This window comes from Neopsephotus bourkii, unplaced genomic scaffold, assembly GCF_033783945.1.
Source record: "Neopsephotus bourkii isolate Nb327-2 ecotype Australia unplaced genomic scaffold, CSIRO-AGI_Nbou_v1 NB_753, whole genome shotgun sequence".
NCBI lineage: Eukaryota > Metazoa > Chordata > Aves > Psittaciformes > Psittacidae > Neopsephotus > Neopsephotus bourkii.
Window position 1 is genome coordinate 1,216,973 of NW_026901251.1, and position 15,539 is coordinate 1,232,511.

The 15,539-nt window shown below is 38.8% G+C and overlaps 1 protein-coding gene across 1 annotated transcript in view; it reads left to right on the forward strand.

Annotated features, from left to right (window-relative positions):
* Positions 1–15,539, forward strand: part of PRKDC (protein kinase, DNA-activated, catalytic subunit) — an 81,751-nt gene that overhangs the window by 56,547 nt on the left and 9,665 nt on the right. The window contains exons 63-74 of the mRNA XM_061354881.1: positions 2,934–3,142; positions 3,598–3,736; positions 4,290–4,478; positions 4,990–5,214; positions 5,723–5,831; positions 6,534–6,645; positions 8,163–8,352; positions 9,461–9,635; positions 9,723–9,913; positions 12,083–12,263; positions 12,775–12,935; positions 14,460–14,671. Of these exons, the coding sequence (XP_061210865.1) occupies positions 2,934–3,142; positions 3,598–3,736; positions 4,290–4,478; positions 4,990–5,214; positions 5,723–5,831; positions 6,534–6,645; positions 8,163–8,352; positions 9,461–9,635; positions 9,723–9,913; positions 12,083–12,263; positions 12,775–12,935; positions 14,460–14,671 (2,093 nt within the window). The remainder of the gene's footprint in view (positions 1–2,933; positions 3,143–3,597; positions 3,737–4,289; positions 4,479–4,989; positions 5,215–5,722; positions 5,832–6,533; positions 6,646–8,162; positions 8,353–9,460; positions 9,636–9,722; positions 9,914–12,082; positions 12,264–12,774; positions 12,936–14,459; positions 14,672–15,539) is intronic.

A 15,539-nucleotide genomic window follows, 5' to 3' on the forward strand; every position in this document is an offset into this window, starting at 1 on the left:
GCACAAGAACAATTGAAAGGGATATTTGGGTGTGGTGCTTATCTCCCTGTTTCTGGGAAGTGCTTACTGATGGAATACTTTGATGTCTTGAGGATATCAGTAGCTGTCAAGACTGTTTGTTGTTAGCTCTTACTTATTTTTGAAACTTAGGCCCTTGAAGTAGTTGTCTGCAGGTTTTCAGTAAGGAGGGAAGGATTCACTCCCACCAAAGGGCAAGTGGGTGCACCACAGCCGTTTCACTGGAAAGAAAACACAAGCCTTTCTGCTATGGGAACATACTGTGCTATTGAAACAGATCGTGAACTTCATGTTTTACCTCAGTGTTCATGGTGCTTGTCCAAGCACCTGTTACATACCCACTTTCATTATGTTTAATGTTTCGCATCAACTGTGTTGATCTTAATGTTGCATCTGATTTGTAGCTCTCAAAATAATCTTTGCTTGAGTGGCAGGGGATGTCTTCTTTCTGTTATGGAAATCTAAATAGTCTGTGACAGTAGATGTCATTTGTAATACAGGAGGAGTGTCTGGTTTGAACTAGCTTTTTAAACAGTGACTTTGCTTCTTAGTACTTGTATTTACACATCTGAGAAAATATGATTTCTTGTTTACTTTTTTTCTGTGCAGCTGCATGAAAGGTCAAATGCAGTGGGGATTTTTCTGGCCTATCTTGGTATTTTTTGAGCCAGCATCTCACAATAGCTATCTGTTAATATTCCCTCTAGACATTCCATTTGTTGGTTCTCTGTCTTGGTAATGTTATTTGTGTTGCATTATTCTGTCTGTTAGAGCTTATTAATGACACTGTTGTGTTAGCTACTTTTTTTTTCTGGATAAATGTAAAAAAGACTCAAAAAATAGGTAAGTTACAATTAGTCAAACATGTCATTAGTCAAGTGTGATAAGAGCATCTCATTACCATCCCCATTCAATAACAGAAGAACAGCAGCACAAAGGCAAGCCTCGGCCTGTGTATTTGAGTGTCCTGCATAACAGTGAGAGGAAGTATTTTTCCCAACAGGGATTAGAGTTTGTGTTGATCAAGGGAGAGGGTGAGGCTTGGTACACAATGCCAAGGCTGTCATTCAGCTCACAAAGGCTGTCCTAATGTCCTGGCAATTGGAAATACAGCTTCTATTTCCAATATACCAACAGTATGAGAAATATGGGCTTGTTTCAGAAGCGCTTCCTACTTCTGATTCCTTGGCAGGTTCAAGTCCCATCAGGAGAGTAACTTGGTGATAAAAAGAGCTGGGTTTGCCTACAGGTATAATCTTAAAATTTAATATGGGGTTCTGGTATTGGCTTTCAGGACAGATTGAAAACCAGCGGAAATACTGAGAAAGAAATTAACTCCATCACAAAAGTTTACGTAGACTCCATAGAGATACCTGGCCTCTGGAAAACATGTATTGCCTTATAAATGTCGTAGCTGTCAGGCCAGTTTGGATGCCATTCATCCTAATCTTTAAACACATGGTGCAAATAAAGCGCATACAGAGCAAGAAACAGTCCCTCAGCTTTCAAAAGATAAGTTAATGGTCACAAAAATGCACTAAATAGATACCTCATTTGATGTGGGATGATGTCTGTAAATTGTGAGTTTATATTCATTCTGTGGACATTCCAGTACATTTGCACAATTCTCACACTTTTTCCTAGGCATCCCTGAGAAAGGGCTTATGGTCTTATAGTCAAGCTGTTCTTATGGTTTTAGATTGTGCAGTTGGCACTGTGTCCGTGACATAACCCCTAAAAGTTTGCAGTCAAGGAATGTGTGCCTGTACGTAGAAGTGTCTGGTGCACATGTACTATTTCAGCTGCTAGTTGAAATTGCCTGAATAGCAGGTGAACCATGTGCTTAACCCTTCATCAGGAACCACCTGCTTCATAGCTCAAGAAGCTACAAGAAGCTCTTACTTTTTTTTGGTTGAGTACAAGTTTTATTGGTGTGCAAGTCTCAACTATACAGATTGTGTAATGAGTTTGCTTATGGCAGATGCCTATTCTGCAGGGTTTGTGGTGGTGGCCATCTATCAAAGAAGTGTAGCTTGGTTGTTCTCACAGTCTCTTGTTGCAGTTTCCAAATAGCAGGGGTTTTTTCCCCACAGTATTTTTTAATATACCGTGTTGCAAGAATCAAACTTTAATTTTTATCCTAAAACTTGGTGATGTTTTTCATAATGAAAAGATTTTTACAATGTTAAATTTTTATAATGTTAAAAATTTTCTTTTTTTCTCTCTGGTTAAGCTATTATTGCAGCTTTCCTTTTGGTTCTTAAGTGGAAAAAATAGGCTTTAATAAACTCATATCCTGCTTTCTTGATATATTTACCTGTATTTGGGATAATTGAACTATTTAAAAGAACCTTCAGGTTAAGAAGAATGTTTATCCCTGAAAATGAGGTTATTCTGTATTTGGACTAATGTTAAATATGGTAAAGATCTGTTAGGAATATTGCCATGCCTTTAAATCAGGCAGAACTAGATGAACACAATACTAAATGAATCTACAAGGAAGCAGTGGTATGCTAAAACAGGGAAAGTGTGTGGAAAGAAAGCCTCCAGCTCAGAGTAGACATTGTGATTAATCTTGCCTTTCAGCATATGGCAGAAACGCACCACTCAGTATGTTAAATGAAATGCGCTCTCCCTCACTGCTCAAGTGTTTCTGCTGAGAGAGTTGTCCTGTGCCCTGAAGACAGATGAAGTGGGGGGGTTATTCTCTACTGTTCTCTGTCCAAGCAGCAACAGCACAGAAATAACTTGTTCCAGTTTTCCCAGAGCTGGGGACTTCCACAGATTTAACAGCTTATTTCCAAAGTTTTCACTGTAAGAAAAAGTATACCAAATACATGATCTCTAAAAGGTAACTATCAGCATAGTTTCAGACCAAGTGGATGCTTGTTGTTTTGTTTTGTTTTATTTTATAGGAAATAAGTTACCAGCACAGAGAGCTATTAGAACTGGATTCAGCTAATGTGAGCACGAGCTGCCTTGCAAGTTTACAGCAGCCGGTGGGCATCCTTCTTCTGGAGCACGCCCTGATGGCTCTGTCCCCTGTGGAGGAGCCCCCACCCAAGCGGATGCGCGGGAGGACAGAGCTTCCCCCAGATGTGATCAGATGGATTGAGCTTGCCAAGTAAATTCTTGTTTGAGATAACCTACTTCCATTTAAGTTTGCTTTGTGAAGACCTGTGGCTTTATGGCTCATGGGATTTCTTTTTTTAGTCCTTCCCTCTTTGAAAGTTAGATAAGCTTTTTAATTTCTTGTCAGCTAATTACTATCTTTCAGTTAGAGCAGTTAGACTTAACAGTTGTGCATCCTGATGATGCTGATGCTATCAGACTGCTGAAAAACTTCTTGTTCATAGCTTTTCAACTGCAGGAGTTTCCACTGTTCAGGTATTTCCCTACAAGATGACGTTTCTCTATTTAAATATGTATTTTTGATCTTTAATATAAGAGATATTTTTTTTTAATTACAAGCCAGTAGTGCTACTGCCTAATTAATTATTATTTCTTTAAATGGCTTATGTGTGCATTGATACACTTCTGTTCAACCAATTAAAGTATTTCCTTTTTCAATTTTGTTAGGCTTTACCGATCTCTTGGAGATTATGATGTCCTTCGTGGCATTTTCAGTGGTAAGATTGGGACTAAGGAAATTACACAGAAGGCGTTGTTGGCAGAAGCAAGGAGTGATTATGCTGAAGCAGCTAAATACTATGATGAGGTAAAAAGACAGCAGGATTTTGTTGTTTCATAAATCTCTCGTGACTTTAGTAAGTCAAAATTAAACATTTTGGGAGCAGCATGTTGTTTAGAATGTCCTTATGTTTTGTTTGATTGGTGGTTCAGTCTGCAAAGGCATGGGAACCGATAAGCAGTCACAACAGAGCAGTAAGGATGATACTACTTAATGTTTGTTACAAAGCTTCACATCTGCGATCACCTAGACAGACAAGTAAAACACAGTGTGCACACTGCCAACCCCAAAAGAACAACTGCCAGTGTTCATGGCAAAGAAAATCTGAGATACAGTGGGTAAAAATGAAGAAGGATCTCTTTAACCTTCTTTTAAAGTCTTTGCTCTTTAAAAATGCAGGTTTAATAAAGATGGCTGTGTGAAATGAATTTCTGTGTAAATACTGATAAGCTTGGATTTTCTGCATTTAATGTTGCTGTCATATTCTGGTAAATGGGTAGATATTTTTATGAGACTTAGAATTGAAACTAGTGTCAGATTCCAGCTGAGAACCTTCCTCCCCCTCAAATTCATTCCCTAGGCACTCTCTAAAGAAGACTGGCAAGATGGAGAGCCAACAGAAGCAGAGAAGGACTTCTGGGAACTTGCATCTCTGGAATGCTATGACCACCTCACAGACTGGAAGTCTCTGGAGTATTGTGCTACCATTAATATCGATAGTGAAAAACCCCCAGACCTGAGCAAAACATGGAATGATCCATTTTTTCAGGTTTTTAGAAATCACTTTGTTGATACTACACTATGTTTATCTCTGCAAGGATGTCCTACAGTAACGTATTTGTGGGTGGAAATCAGTTGTTATTTGGATTACTTTACTGTGGAAACTACCAGACTTTGATATATAAAAATAATTGGCACGGTAACTTCTGCTGTTTTTACAATGTTTAGTTTTTACCTTGAGTCTATGGTTGATTGTATAGGATCAGCTTGAGGTCTTGCAGTGTTTTTGTTGGTCTTACCACTTCTATTTGTTTCATGTTTTAAGAGTTACCAAACCACTGGATTTGAAACTGGTAGAATTTGCTAACAACTTCTGGAGCCTATGGGACAAGGCTGCTGTGATTTGTTGATAAACTGAAATTTGTCTAAAGAAGCACATTTAAGAATACTGTTCAGATACTTTAATACTTACCTGATCTGTCCCTGATAACATTAAAAAAAAACCAAAAATCATCTAATACTCAATTCCTATAAGTAAAGACTATGTTTTTACCTTTTAGGAGACGTATTTGCCCTATATAATACGCAGTAAATTGAAGTTACTGCTCAGTGGGGAAAATGACCAGACTTTGTTAACTTTTATTGATGAGGCAATGAAGACGGAACAGAAGAAAGCCATTATAGAAATGCATTACAGCCAAGAGCTTAGTCTCCTTTACATCCTGCAAGATGATTTTGACAGAGCCAAATATTACATTAGCAATGGCATGCAGATCTTCATGCAGGTAACAGTCGCTGCTATCTCTGATATGATTTTTTTGTATAAACTTCAATTCACTGCTTGCAATGATGAGGGGCGAGCCAGCCAGTGGAGTGTGTCATCCCATTCTAATTTGTTTCATTTTGATGATTTCATCTATTAGACATTTTTCAGAGTAATTGTGCAGATTAATAGCGGTTTTATTTCATTCCTCTTTTCAGAAGCCTCCTGGCCCCAGAACAAACTTGAAAAGAGTATTACATTCAGAGGTTACAAATTCCATCCATTACTAAATTTTTATTAGACTGTAGGACTACCCTAAAACCTAGGGTAGGAATTGGAGCTAGAATATACCTCTATGCTTGTCCAAAGCAGAGTTGCTTTCAGATTACAGACTATCAAATCACTTGTAAAAGATTCGGTTGTAGGGCATAATATAAAGCAGCATCACATAAATAGCATGTAGAGCACTGAATAGAACCATGCTGTAAATTCTGTACGTGAAATCTTCCATTCTCTCCCTTTCTTTTCAGAGCTATTCCAGTATAGATACTTTGTTATACCAAAGTCGGATGACCAAACTGCAGTCTGTACAAGCTTTGACAGAAATACAGGACTTCATCAATTTTATGACCAAGAGAAGTAAACATTTGTTTGATTTTCCCCCCTCCCCTTAATCAACTTTCTTTTCACTGTTAAATAATCATGGTTCCCTGAAATTTGAATGGCTGTTGCCACACCTGGATTACCAAACTCCTGTTTGAAGGAGCATAAGTCTGGTATTACTTCCTATTATCTTATTGACAGTAAGAACTACTGCAGTTCTGCAGGCTTGAAGATACTTCTGTGTCCTGTTGCAAAGTTTTATTAGTCAAGCTATTGTGATAAGAGTTAAGTATCTCATTTAAAAGCATAAGTAATATTTTTTAACTAAGATTATTTTTTTTTGTGTCGCTTTTGTGGCAAATAGTAGTTAGCAGAGATAAAAGATGGGTGTGGTATATATTTTATAGCTCCTGAGGTAGGCATGAAATACAAATTTATTAGCGTAAACTGAATTATATATTAAATTCAGTTTACATTTCCACTGTCTTCCAACATATTCCCGTATGGAAAAGTACCTACACAGTGATGATTCCCAGTAACAGTTGACACTGATGTCCTTATTGAATCTCCTGTGCTCAGCAATAAACAAAAGGCATATGATTACCAAGTAGTCTATTAAATGCAAGTGGGTTGTTTTCTTGCAGTTTTCTGATTTGAATGTTAGACTATGTTTGGTTTAGTCCTTCTTCGCACTGTTTGGATTTAGGTGCATTTAAAGTATTCTTGATTGATTTCTAGGTAACTTAGCTTCACAGACTTCCCTTAAGAGACTTCTCAGAATTTGGACAAGCAGATATCCAGATGCTAAAATGGATCCTATGAACATCTGGGATGATATCATTACAAATCGGTAAAATTACATTCTTGGGTTAGCTTTAGTTCTGTCTGCCTGTTTTGTTCTGAAAGATGCTTTTTGTAATGCTGCTGCTGTTAATCTAATGTATGCCTTTTTTTGACCATTGTTGTAGCTTTATCAGTGTATCTGGTTTTTGTATGACCAGCTTGTGGTGAGAAGCAAAAGGAGGTTGGGAAGTGGCCAGAGAATAAATCATATTTTGATAGGAAAACATAACTGTTAGTTTAGGGTTTTTCTTGTATCAGTGTAGCATCAGTGCACATGCACTGTGCAAGTTAGCCTACTTCAGCAGCTCTTGAAAATACCCACTTGTAATTGAGTACATTAGCCACAGTTAGCTCAATGAAAACACCACCTAAAAAGGGCAGTGTGTTATGAATAAAGATACTAACCTATTTTGTAGGCAGTTCCAAAGCTAGGGAGTGTACAAAATAAGCCCAGCCCTGTCACTATCAGTGCTTCACATGTTTATAGGAAAGTTAATGACCAGTGCTGTAATTAGAGATGTCTGCTGTGTGACTGTTGCTAGAAAGAACAAACATTCTCCAGAGATTAGCTCCTAAGAAGCTGGAATGCTTTTTTGAGTGTGAAGTTTTCTGTCCTCCCCGTGGTATCTGTCATCATCCAAATCCATTCCTAAAGTGCAAATCTAGATTCTTTCTCCTTTCCTGGGGGACAACTTCTTCAACAGCTTTGTTGATACCCATCATGCTCTGTAATTTATTTTATTATCTCAGTATCAGGGAAGCATGACTACAGAAGAACTTACTGCAGTTAAATATTAGGCAAAATACATAGTACAGCTTTCTCCTTTACAAAGTCTCAAAACACTTATGAGTAAAGGGTTGTCAATGCCTTAAACACTTACATGCTTTCAGAAAACCTTTATCTCATCTTAAATTGGTGCCAAATGATGTTCCAGACCCCACTCCAGACTACAATGCTATCCTCTGCATTGAATAACAGTCTACATAATGAAAATGCTATTAGATTAAATAGGACTAATTGTAGAATGAAGAGGATTTAGTATTGGTTCATGGCAGTTCCCTTTCAAAAGTAGATTATAGTCTCTGGTCTTTTCTGCAACACAAATGTCAATGTTTACATGTGTTGGTGTGGTACACATTTGAATTGCAGGTTGACATAAAATACAGCCTGCCACGCTGTGTAATTAGGACTCCTGTTTGCACTTCTGACAGATTATGGCTTGGTGAACTGAGAGGTTGTAGCTATGATTTTAAAAGAACAACCTAAGAAAAATTCCACTCTGTTATGGACATTTTCTAATACTTAATAATGCGAGTTCAAGATCGTAGAATGCTCTTGGGGTCAACCTGGCTCTGTTATGACTTTCCAGACTCTGAGGACTATGTTTAGCTTTGCCAAAGGTGATTGCTATAGCTTCCTGTTTATTCTTAGCTTTGTTTACGGTCAGGTAGATCAATTCTTTTGAACGTTCATTCGCTTGGATGCATACCAGGGTGATTTGTACCTGTGTTGTCATTGTGCAGGTGTTTCTTTCTTGACAAACTGCAGGAGAAACTTCTCTGTGATCAGGCCAACGATAGTATGGAGGTGGATGAAGAATATGGTGCTGTGGAGCAAATGGAAGTGGATCAACAGGGTGAAGACATTTACTCAATGATTAAGAGCTGCAAATTTAACATGAAAATGAAGATGATAGAAAGTGCCAGGAAACAGGTGATTTTACTGTCTGGAAGCTTCCCGTTTTTTGAGAAAATACGTAGAAACTATAGCTGGGAAAGCCTCTTAGGTTGTGTTGGGCACCTTTTTGCCAGGGCAGACCTTGTCTCTCTTTGACCCTGCTGCCCAGGGCATTTTGAAAACACAAGTCAGTTCCACGGTGAAAGAAAAGAAATGGATAAACGTTAGTTACAAACTTGGCAATAATTTGTCATTACTGGAAATGTGCCTGAAGACCCCTTTGATCCACAGGTGGTTTCTGGCACTCTAAAGGCCAGATAAATAAAGTATTTTAAATGCTTCAGTCTTAATGGAAGGGATGCTTGCAACCAAACATTACACTTGTCATTTACAAATAATCTTTTCTGTACAGGAAAATAGATTCAGATTGAATCAATAGAATTCAGTTAGCAATGATAAAGAATTTTATGATAGTATTTTTTATGTTTTTTTTTTTAACGGTGTTAGTTTAACACATACCTAAAGAACTCAAGCTGAGTGACTTAGGTTTGGATTTGGCTGTTAAAATGACTGAAATGTAGCCTTCTTTGATGGTGGGCCTTTGGTGTTTCAAGCTTGAGACAAGATGAACAATATTGAAGTCAAGGTTTCCCTCATCTGAGATGCTGCAGAAATCTGCAGTCACTGACAAGAGTTTATTTTAAGCACTGTAATAACCAAATATAATGTTATTGCCGTGTTGACTATACACTGTTAAAGGAGTAAATGAAATATAAGATTTCCTTTAACGTTACTTATATGAAACTTTTCATCAAAACACAAAGTGATTTGCTTAATGGCATTATAAACCAAGTTACATTCCCAGTATGTGTTTGTACTGCAGAGCAGTTAATGCCTGTTTAGTCATGCAGATAGAATTATTTTAATTTCCTCAGTTTGTCCCTCTCTTCTTCTCATTTTCTTCTCAAATTGCTCCGTTAGCACAGATCTGATTTTGAATGAGACTCAGCAAGCAGTGGACCTCTCTTAATCTTGCAACTTTGCTTGTCTCACCTAAATCTTCTCATCCTTAATTTTGTTGCAGAAAGGTTTTATTTCCTCTTCAGGTACATTATGTGAAAATGTTGTCTTAATCTGAATACAGAACAGCCTCTCGGTTGCCAAGAAGCTTCTGAAAGACCTACGCAAAGAAGCCAAAACAAGGGAAGACTGGCTGGTGAGGTGGAATTACGCCTTTTGCCGCTTTACACATAGTTGCAGCCGGAACCAGAGTTGTCCTGAACGCGTGCTCTCAGTGTTGAAAACCATCTCTCTGCTTGGTAACGACCTTCTCTTTGCTTCACATTGTTTATTATACAAAGCTACTTTGTTCTGAAATTACCAGCTTTGTTTTTGAATTCCAACAGAAGATACCAAATCAGACTATCTTTGCAAGAACATAGTGGCCTTCCGAAACCAGAATCTTCTTCTGGGTACTACATACCACATCATGGCAGATGCTCTTAGTAAGGACCCAAGATGTCTGGAGCAAATTGAGAAAGAAAAGGCTGGAAAAATATCAGCCCTGTCAGAGGAAAGTTGTGAGTGTCCTGAAAAGGTAAATGAGAGGAAAAAGCTTTTTAGGTATTTGAGTGTTATAATTACTGCTTCAGTAGGTACTGATAGATACGGATAGATACACACTGCTATTAGCAGTGATTTATCTGGGAACACCAGCTAGGGAAAAGGGGGGGGGGGGTAAGCTGTAATTGCTGTTTTGTCTGGATTTGCTCTACTGAAGTTCTGCACCACTGTATCACAGTATCACAGTATGCTAGAGATTAGAAGGGACCTCAAAAGATCATCTAGTCCAATCCCCCTGCCGGAGCAGGAACACCTAGATAAGCTTACACAGGAACGTGTCCAGGCGGGTTTTGAATGTCTCCAGAGAAGGAGACTCCACAACCTCCCTGGGCAGCCTGTTCCAGTGTTCTGTCACCCTCACTGAGAAGAAGTTTCTTCTCAAGTTTAAGTGGAACCTCTTGTGTTCCAGTTTGTATCCATTGCCCCTTGTCCTATCATTGTTTGCCACTGAGAAGAGCCTGGCTCCATCCTCGTGACACTCCCCCTTTATATATTTATATACACTAATAAGGTCACCCCTCAGTCTCCTCTTCTCCAAACTATAGAGACCCAGCTCCCTCAGTCTTTCCTCGTAAGGGAGATGCTCCACTCCCTTATTCATCTTAGTTGCCCTGCGCTGGACTCTCTCCAGCAGGTCCCTGTCCTTCTTGAACTGAGGGGCCCAGAACTGGACACAACATTCCAGTAGCTTTTTTTTAATTGGAAGACTTCTGCGTTTCTCTGTTCCTGCAGTTTGTGTTTAGGGGAAAAACCTAGTCGTAGCATCTGCATGCAGAGTGGCAAGACAAAGCTTGACAAAGATGATCCTCAAAAAATGCCTTTATTTCAGTTGAGCATTTCTGAGCTTCCTCATGCTGTCACACTCTTACTAAGATCTTTATAATACTGATAACAATATTGATACACTAATTTTACCTAAGCAATTTTAGTGATAGAGATTTTTAAAACAGAGCATATGCAGGCCATCTTTACCTGTTTTGGGGAGGTGTACATTTGAAGAACACAGTGACAGTCCATGCTGCATCTGAAATCATATGTGTTGTGAATTGTCCCAGCTGTGGCACTGACTTCTTGTCTCTCAAATCAGTTGAGTAAGAATTTGAAATACCACTGCTGACTTATATCTGTTAATTGCTAAAGCCACAATGAAGACCCTCAGGTACAAACTATATAAGTATAAAACAGGAAAAAAATAAAATAGTTCTTAATTTGTGTTTTTGTGGTTGTTAAAAGCAGATGAAGAAGAGGTTCCTGCAGTAAAGATTTTAGATTTTCAGGCGTAAAGAAACTCAAACAAAAGCTTAAGCTTCATTTATTAGCAAATTATTAACAGAATTCTTCTTAAGGAAATCTAAAAGATGAGCATAAAAGCTCTTCTGGGTCAGATTGGGATACCAGATGTTTCTATAAGATTAAAGACCTTAGCCTTATTTTAGCTTAGTGTTAAGCAGTACTCTGACCCTGGTAGTTTCCCTCCTCCTATCTGAAATTCAAACTATTTAATTTTATTTACAGCATTTTCAGTTGTTCCAACTTGTTCTGCAGCAATTTTATATATTGTTTAATAACTACAATATCTACAATGTCTGAGGTTGGTAACCTTGTTGGGAATATGAGAACATATGTACTTGATTTATGAACATTCAGTTGTAAAGGATCTTGTCAAGTCCTTCGTTTCATCAGCTGCATTAGAAAGATGTGATCAGTGTGACAATGTTTGCAGTAGGGAAAAAGACATCAGATTTTAAATAGCTTGATGCATGCTTTAATTTTTTTTAACACAAATTCTAACTGTTAATGCAGATGTTGTAGATATAATGTCTTAATAGGAAAAAATACCATTTTTTATTATGTTTTCTGTTAACTGTTTGCAGAACCTCTAGTAACTTTCTTTGCAGTTATAAAAATTTCACATAGCATGTCCAAAGTCTAATGTAAGTTAAAAGTGTGTTTTATATTGTCCCATTGGAAAGTCTGGAAATCACTGCTTGATGTAATGTGCCTTTTTTTTCTTTGTATCAGCTGCTCAAAACATTTAATACAGTTAAAGTTTTACCGACTCGAGATTTGCAAGCAAGCAAGAATTGTTGAATGCTACTTGCTAACATGTCTTTTTTCTTTCCCTCTTATGGTTGAATTTCAGGTATTGGCAGGCCTGAACAGGAAGGCTTTTCAGTGTTTCAGCAGTGCTGCAAGGAAGTCTGAAGAAGAGGTGCAGTCCCACTCCATGGAACATGTAGATGTTACGGGAGTTATTGATGCTTATATGACCTTGGTTGGTTTCTGTGACCAGCATCTGCGTAAGGAAGAAGAAAACTCCCTTGGTGAGTCAGGATTTCTCCTAAGCATGTGAGGTGGATTTATCTGTGATACGTGACTTTTTGTGATAGCCAGGAGATGTCCCTGAGCCACACATCTTGAATTTAGATGGAACAGTTTGTCCTCCAGTTCGTCAATTTTTATATTCCCTTTCCCCCCCCCAATACTATTAGTGATAGCTTTGGTACTAGTGAATCACTCGTAGTCTCCCTCTCACTTGTAAGAAATATATCATACCCAACAGATGCATCCCTTATTCCTTCCCAGACCACAGCAGTGCTGTCTTTAAAGCCAGCAAGATACCAGGAGTGATGCAGCTTCCTGATAAAGATAATCCTTCCAGTTCCTAAGTGCATGTGTTGCAGATGTGTGCAGTTTAAACAGATGGGAAGGAGAACAAAGTAAAAATATGAAATACACTGAAAAGAAAATTCTGAATTGTAAAGATGAATGTTCCAGATGATCAAAGACAAGTGATGGTGTTTCTGATAATTCTTGTTTAATGTCTCTTGGCAGAAATTAACGCTGCAGATCTACAGCTGTTCCCAGCTATTGTGGTGGACAAAATGATAAAAGCTTTAAAACTGAACTCCAGAGAAGCCAGGCTGAGATTTCCTAGACTGCTGCAAATAATTGAAAGATATCCAGCAGAGACATTGGGTCTAGTGACACGAGAGGTTAGTTGCTTCCATTTTTCTGGCAGCAAATATTGCTATAAATCAGATTTAAAAGGTGGGGGTGGAGGTTGGATGGATAGAGAGGTTAGACTGGTAAGTTTTGCTTCAGGTAAATCAGATAAATTTTATCCCATCCTTGTTCCTTGTCTTTTCTCTCACTTGCTGAGTCTAATTCATATGGACGGGAACTTTTTTCTTTTGTTTTCCAAATGTTAGTTTGAGAACTGCTGGAGAAAAACTGCACTGTGAGTTTGTTGGTTTTTTTTCCTTCAGAACAACCTAAGTGGTCTGATAAAGGTGGTTAGTGTTAGGGTGTGGATCGTGATCTTATTTCCGTAGGCTGTTTCCTGTATGCAGGGAGGCAGCAGCGTTTCCAGACTCATTTTCCACATCTCCCACCTCTCACTTCAGAATTCACTACAGCTTCTTCCTCCTTTGTATTTCCCACTTCCTCCCTTCTGCTACCCGTCCCTGCCTTGCCATTCAACTGCAGGGTACTGTGAGCCATGCTTACCTTCCCTGCTGTCATAGGACAGATAAGCTGAGATGTCTGTGACTCATGCCTGTATCTGCCTTAGCCTGCCTGCCTTTTCAAGCCCGTGTCATTGTGCTGGTGTTCACAGAGTCCAGGCACTGTCAGAGGAAGAACTCACGACAGAAACATGGCTTAGTTATCCCCAGAAACTGAGGAAATAGCAGAAATGGCTGGGGTGTGCATGGTGTGGCCACACTGAAACTCTGCTGGTTCAAACAGAACCTGACACTTGCTCCAGTTGACAGATCTCACCCGGAAAAGGAGTTTAGCAGGCAGTTCTTTGTCCTCTCCTCTGTCTTTCTGTGAGATAAATACTGACAATCTGATCTTAAACTCTATTAGAAAGGTAGGAAGGGGTTAAGACAGCAGGAAAGGACTTGTGAGTCTGGCCTCTGGCTATCACAAGAAAATACATTGCAATAGTCCTTTCAAAAGTGATACAGTTTTTGAAGGGGAGTGAGCATGAAATATACTGGGAGGTGTGCTTTACTGAAATTAGTATGTGTCAGCAAACCAAAGCCTTTTTAAAGTTGAAGGAAGGACAAAACAGTGGTAGAAGTTCCAATGTTCCCGTGCCTACCTTTTTTTATTCAAACCAAGACTTAAACCCAATGGTGTTTGAACTATCCCTTCAGATTTTTTGAGTTGTTTGTATATGGTGATCAAAAATTGCTATATTGCACCCTTACAGAAAAGCCACAAGTTTGAGTGTAAAGCCTCATCTTGAAGAACAAGCTGCAAATCTTTATAATGGAAAACCTATTAAGCAGCAGCAGCAGTGGGTGGTGATAGTGGTAGTAGTATGAGTAGTAATAATGAAATCTCTGCTTTACTGGGGGTTGGTTTGTGCAGCTTAGTTGACATTCTCTGTTTCCTTTTCATGTGTTTCTGTCTGGTGGGCTGGGCCACAGAGCAGTTTTTTTTTGCTTGCTATGTTTTGTATTTTCCAGGAGGATCACAGTTGAAAGCAGTGTCTGTTGTTTTTGCAGCTTTCTTCGGTTCCCTGTTGGCAGTTCATTGGTTGGATTAGCCAGATGATGGCACTACTTGACAAGGATGAAGCAGTAGCTGTGCAATATACCGTTGAAGAGATTGCAGATACCTATCCCCAGGCAATCGTCTACCCTTTCATGATCAGCAGTGAAAGTTACTGTTTCAAAGATACTGCAACTGGTTGTAAGAACAGGGAATTTGTAGAAAGGTGAATTTGCAACCAGGGGAGCTGTTTTGTATGTTATCTATTCGGGCGTGAAGAGGTTGATTTTCCTACACAAAATTTTCTCTAGGGTGGGCATGAGGAACATTAGAGGGTAGTCCCATGCACAGTGTGTTTTCATTTAAAGGCCCAGGGAAAAACGGTATGTACGTCTTAGTATTAGACATACTCAGGCTGCTGGCCTTAATACATGCTGAAGTACTGAGTACATACAGTCCATAGGCTGTGGGAAGTTTTTCCAAGATAAAACAAAAAGACCACAAAGAAGCAACCCCTTTTTCTTTGTAATTCTGTGGTGGTCAAAGTTTCTTCTTTGTTCTCCTGCTCCTCAGAGGTAGAAGGGAAATCTGGTCATGATTAGGCTCTTTCTGTAGCAGACTTCACAGCAGTGTGAGTCAGTATTCATCAGAGGTGAAGATTAAGCTTGCTTAGACATTTACGATCTTTCTAATACCAAAAGAAAGCAGAAATGTTTAAATAAGGTAGATGTTCCTACCAGACTTAAGAGAGGGCCAGTGAAATGGATGCATGTTATCTTGACTGATAGCTCTTTTGTGTTCTTCTCTGCTTCTTCAGTGTGTAGCATGCACCTTCCTCTACAAGCCATCCCTTGCCCGTTTTGCCATGCGATAAAACCCGAGTTAATCTGCAGGCAGAAGTTAACATTTACCATGCAGTGCTGTAGAACCACTAATACAATTTTAGTGGTCTTTCTGCCTTTTTTTTTTAATCTCTCATACATTTGCTGAATTTCTTTGCTTCAGGTAAGAAGATAGTCTTGTGCTTTGCAAAGTATGGCCCTTGAATAACTGTTGTGACAGGATGTAGTCTGGTTAATGCCTATTTATGTTAC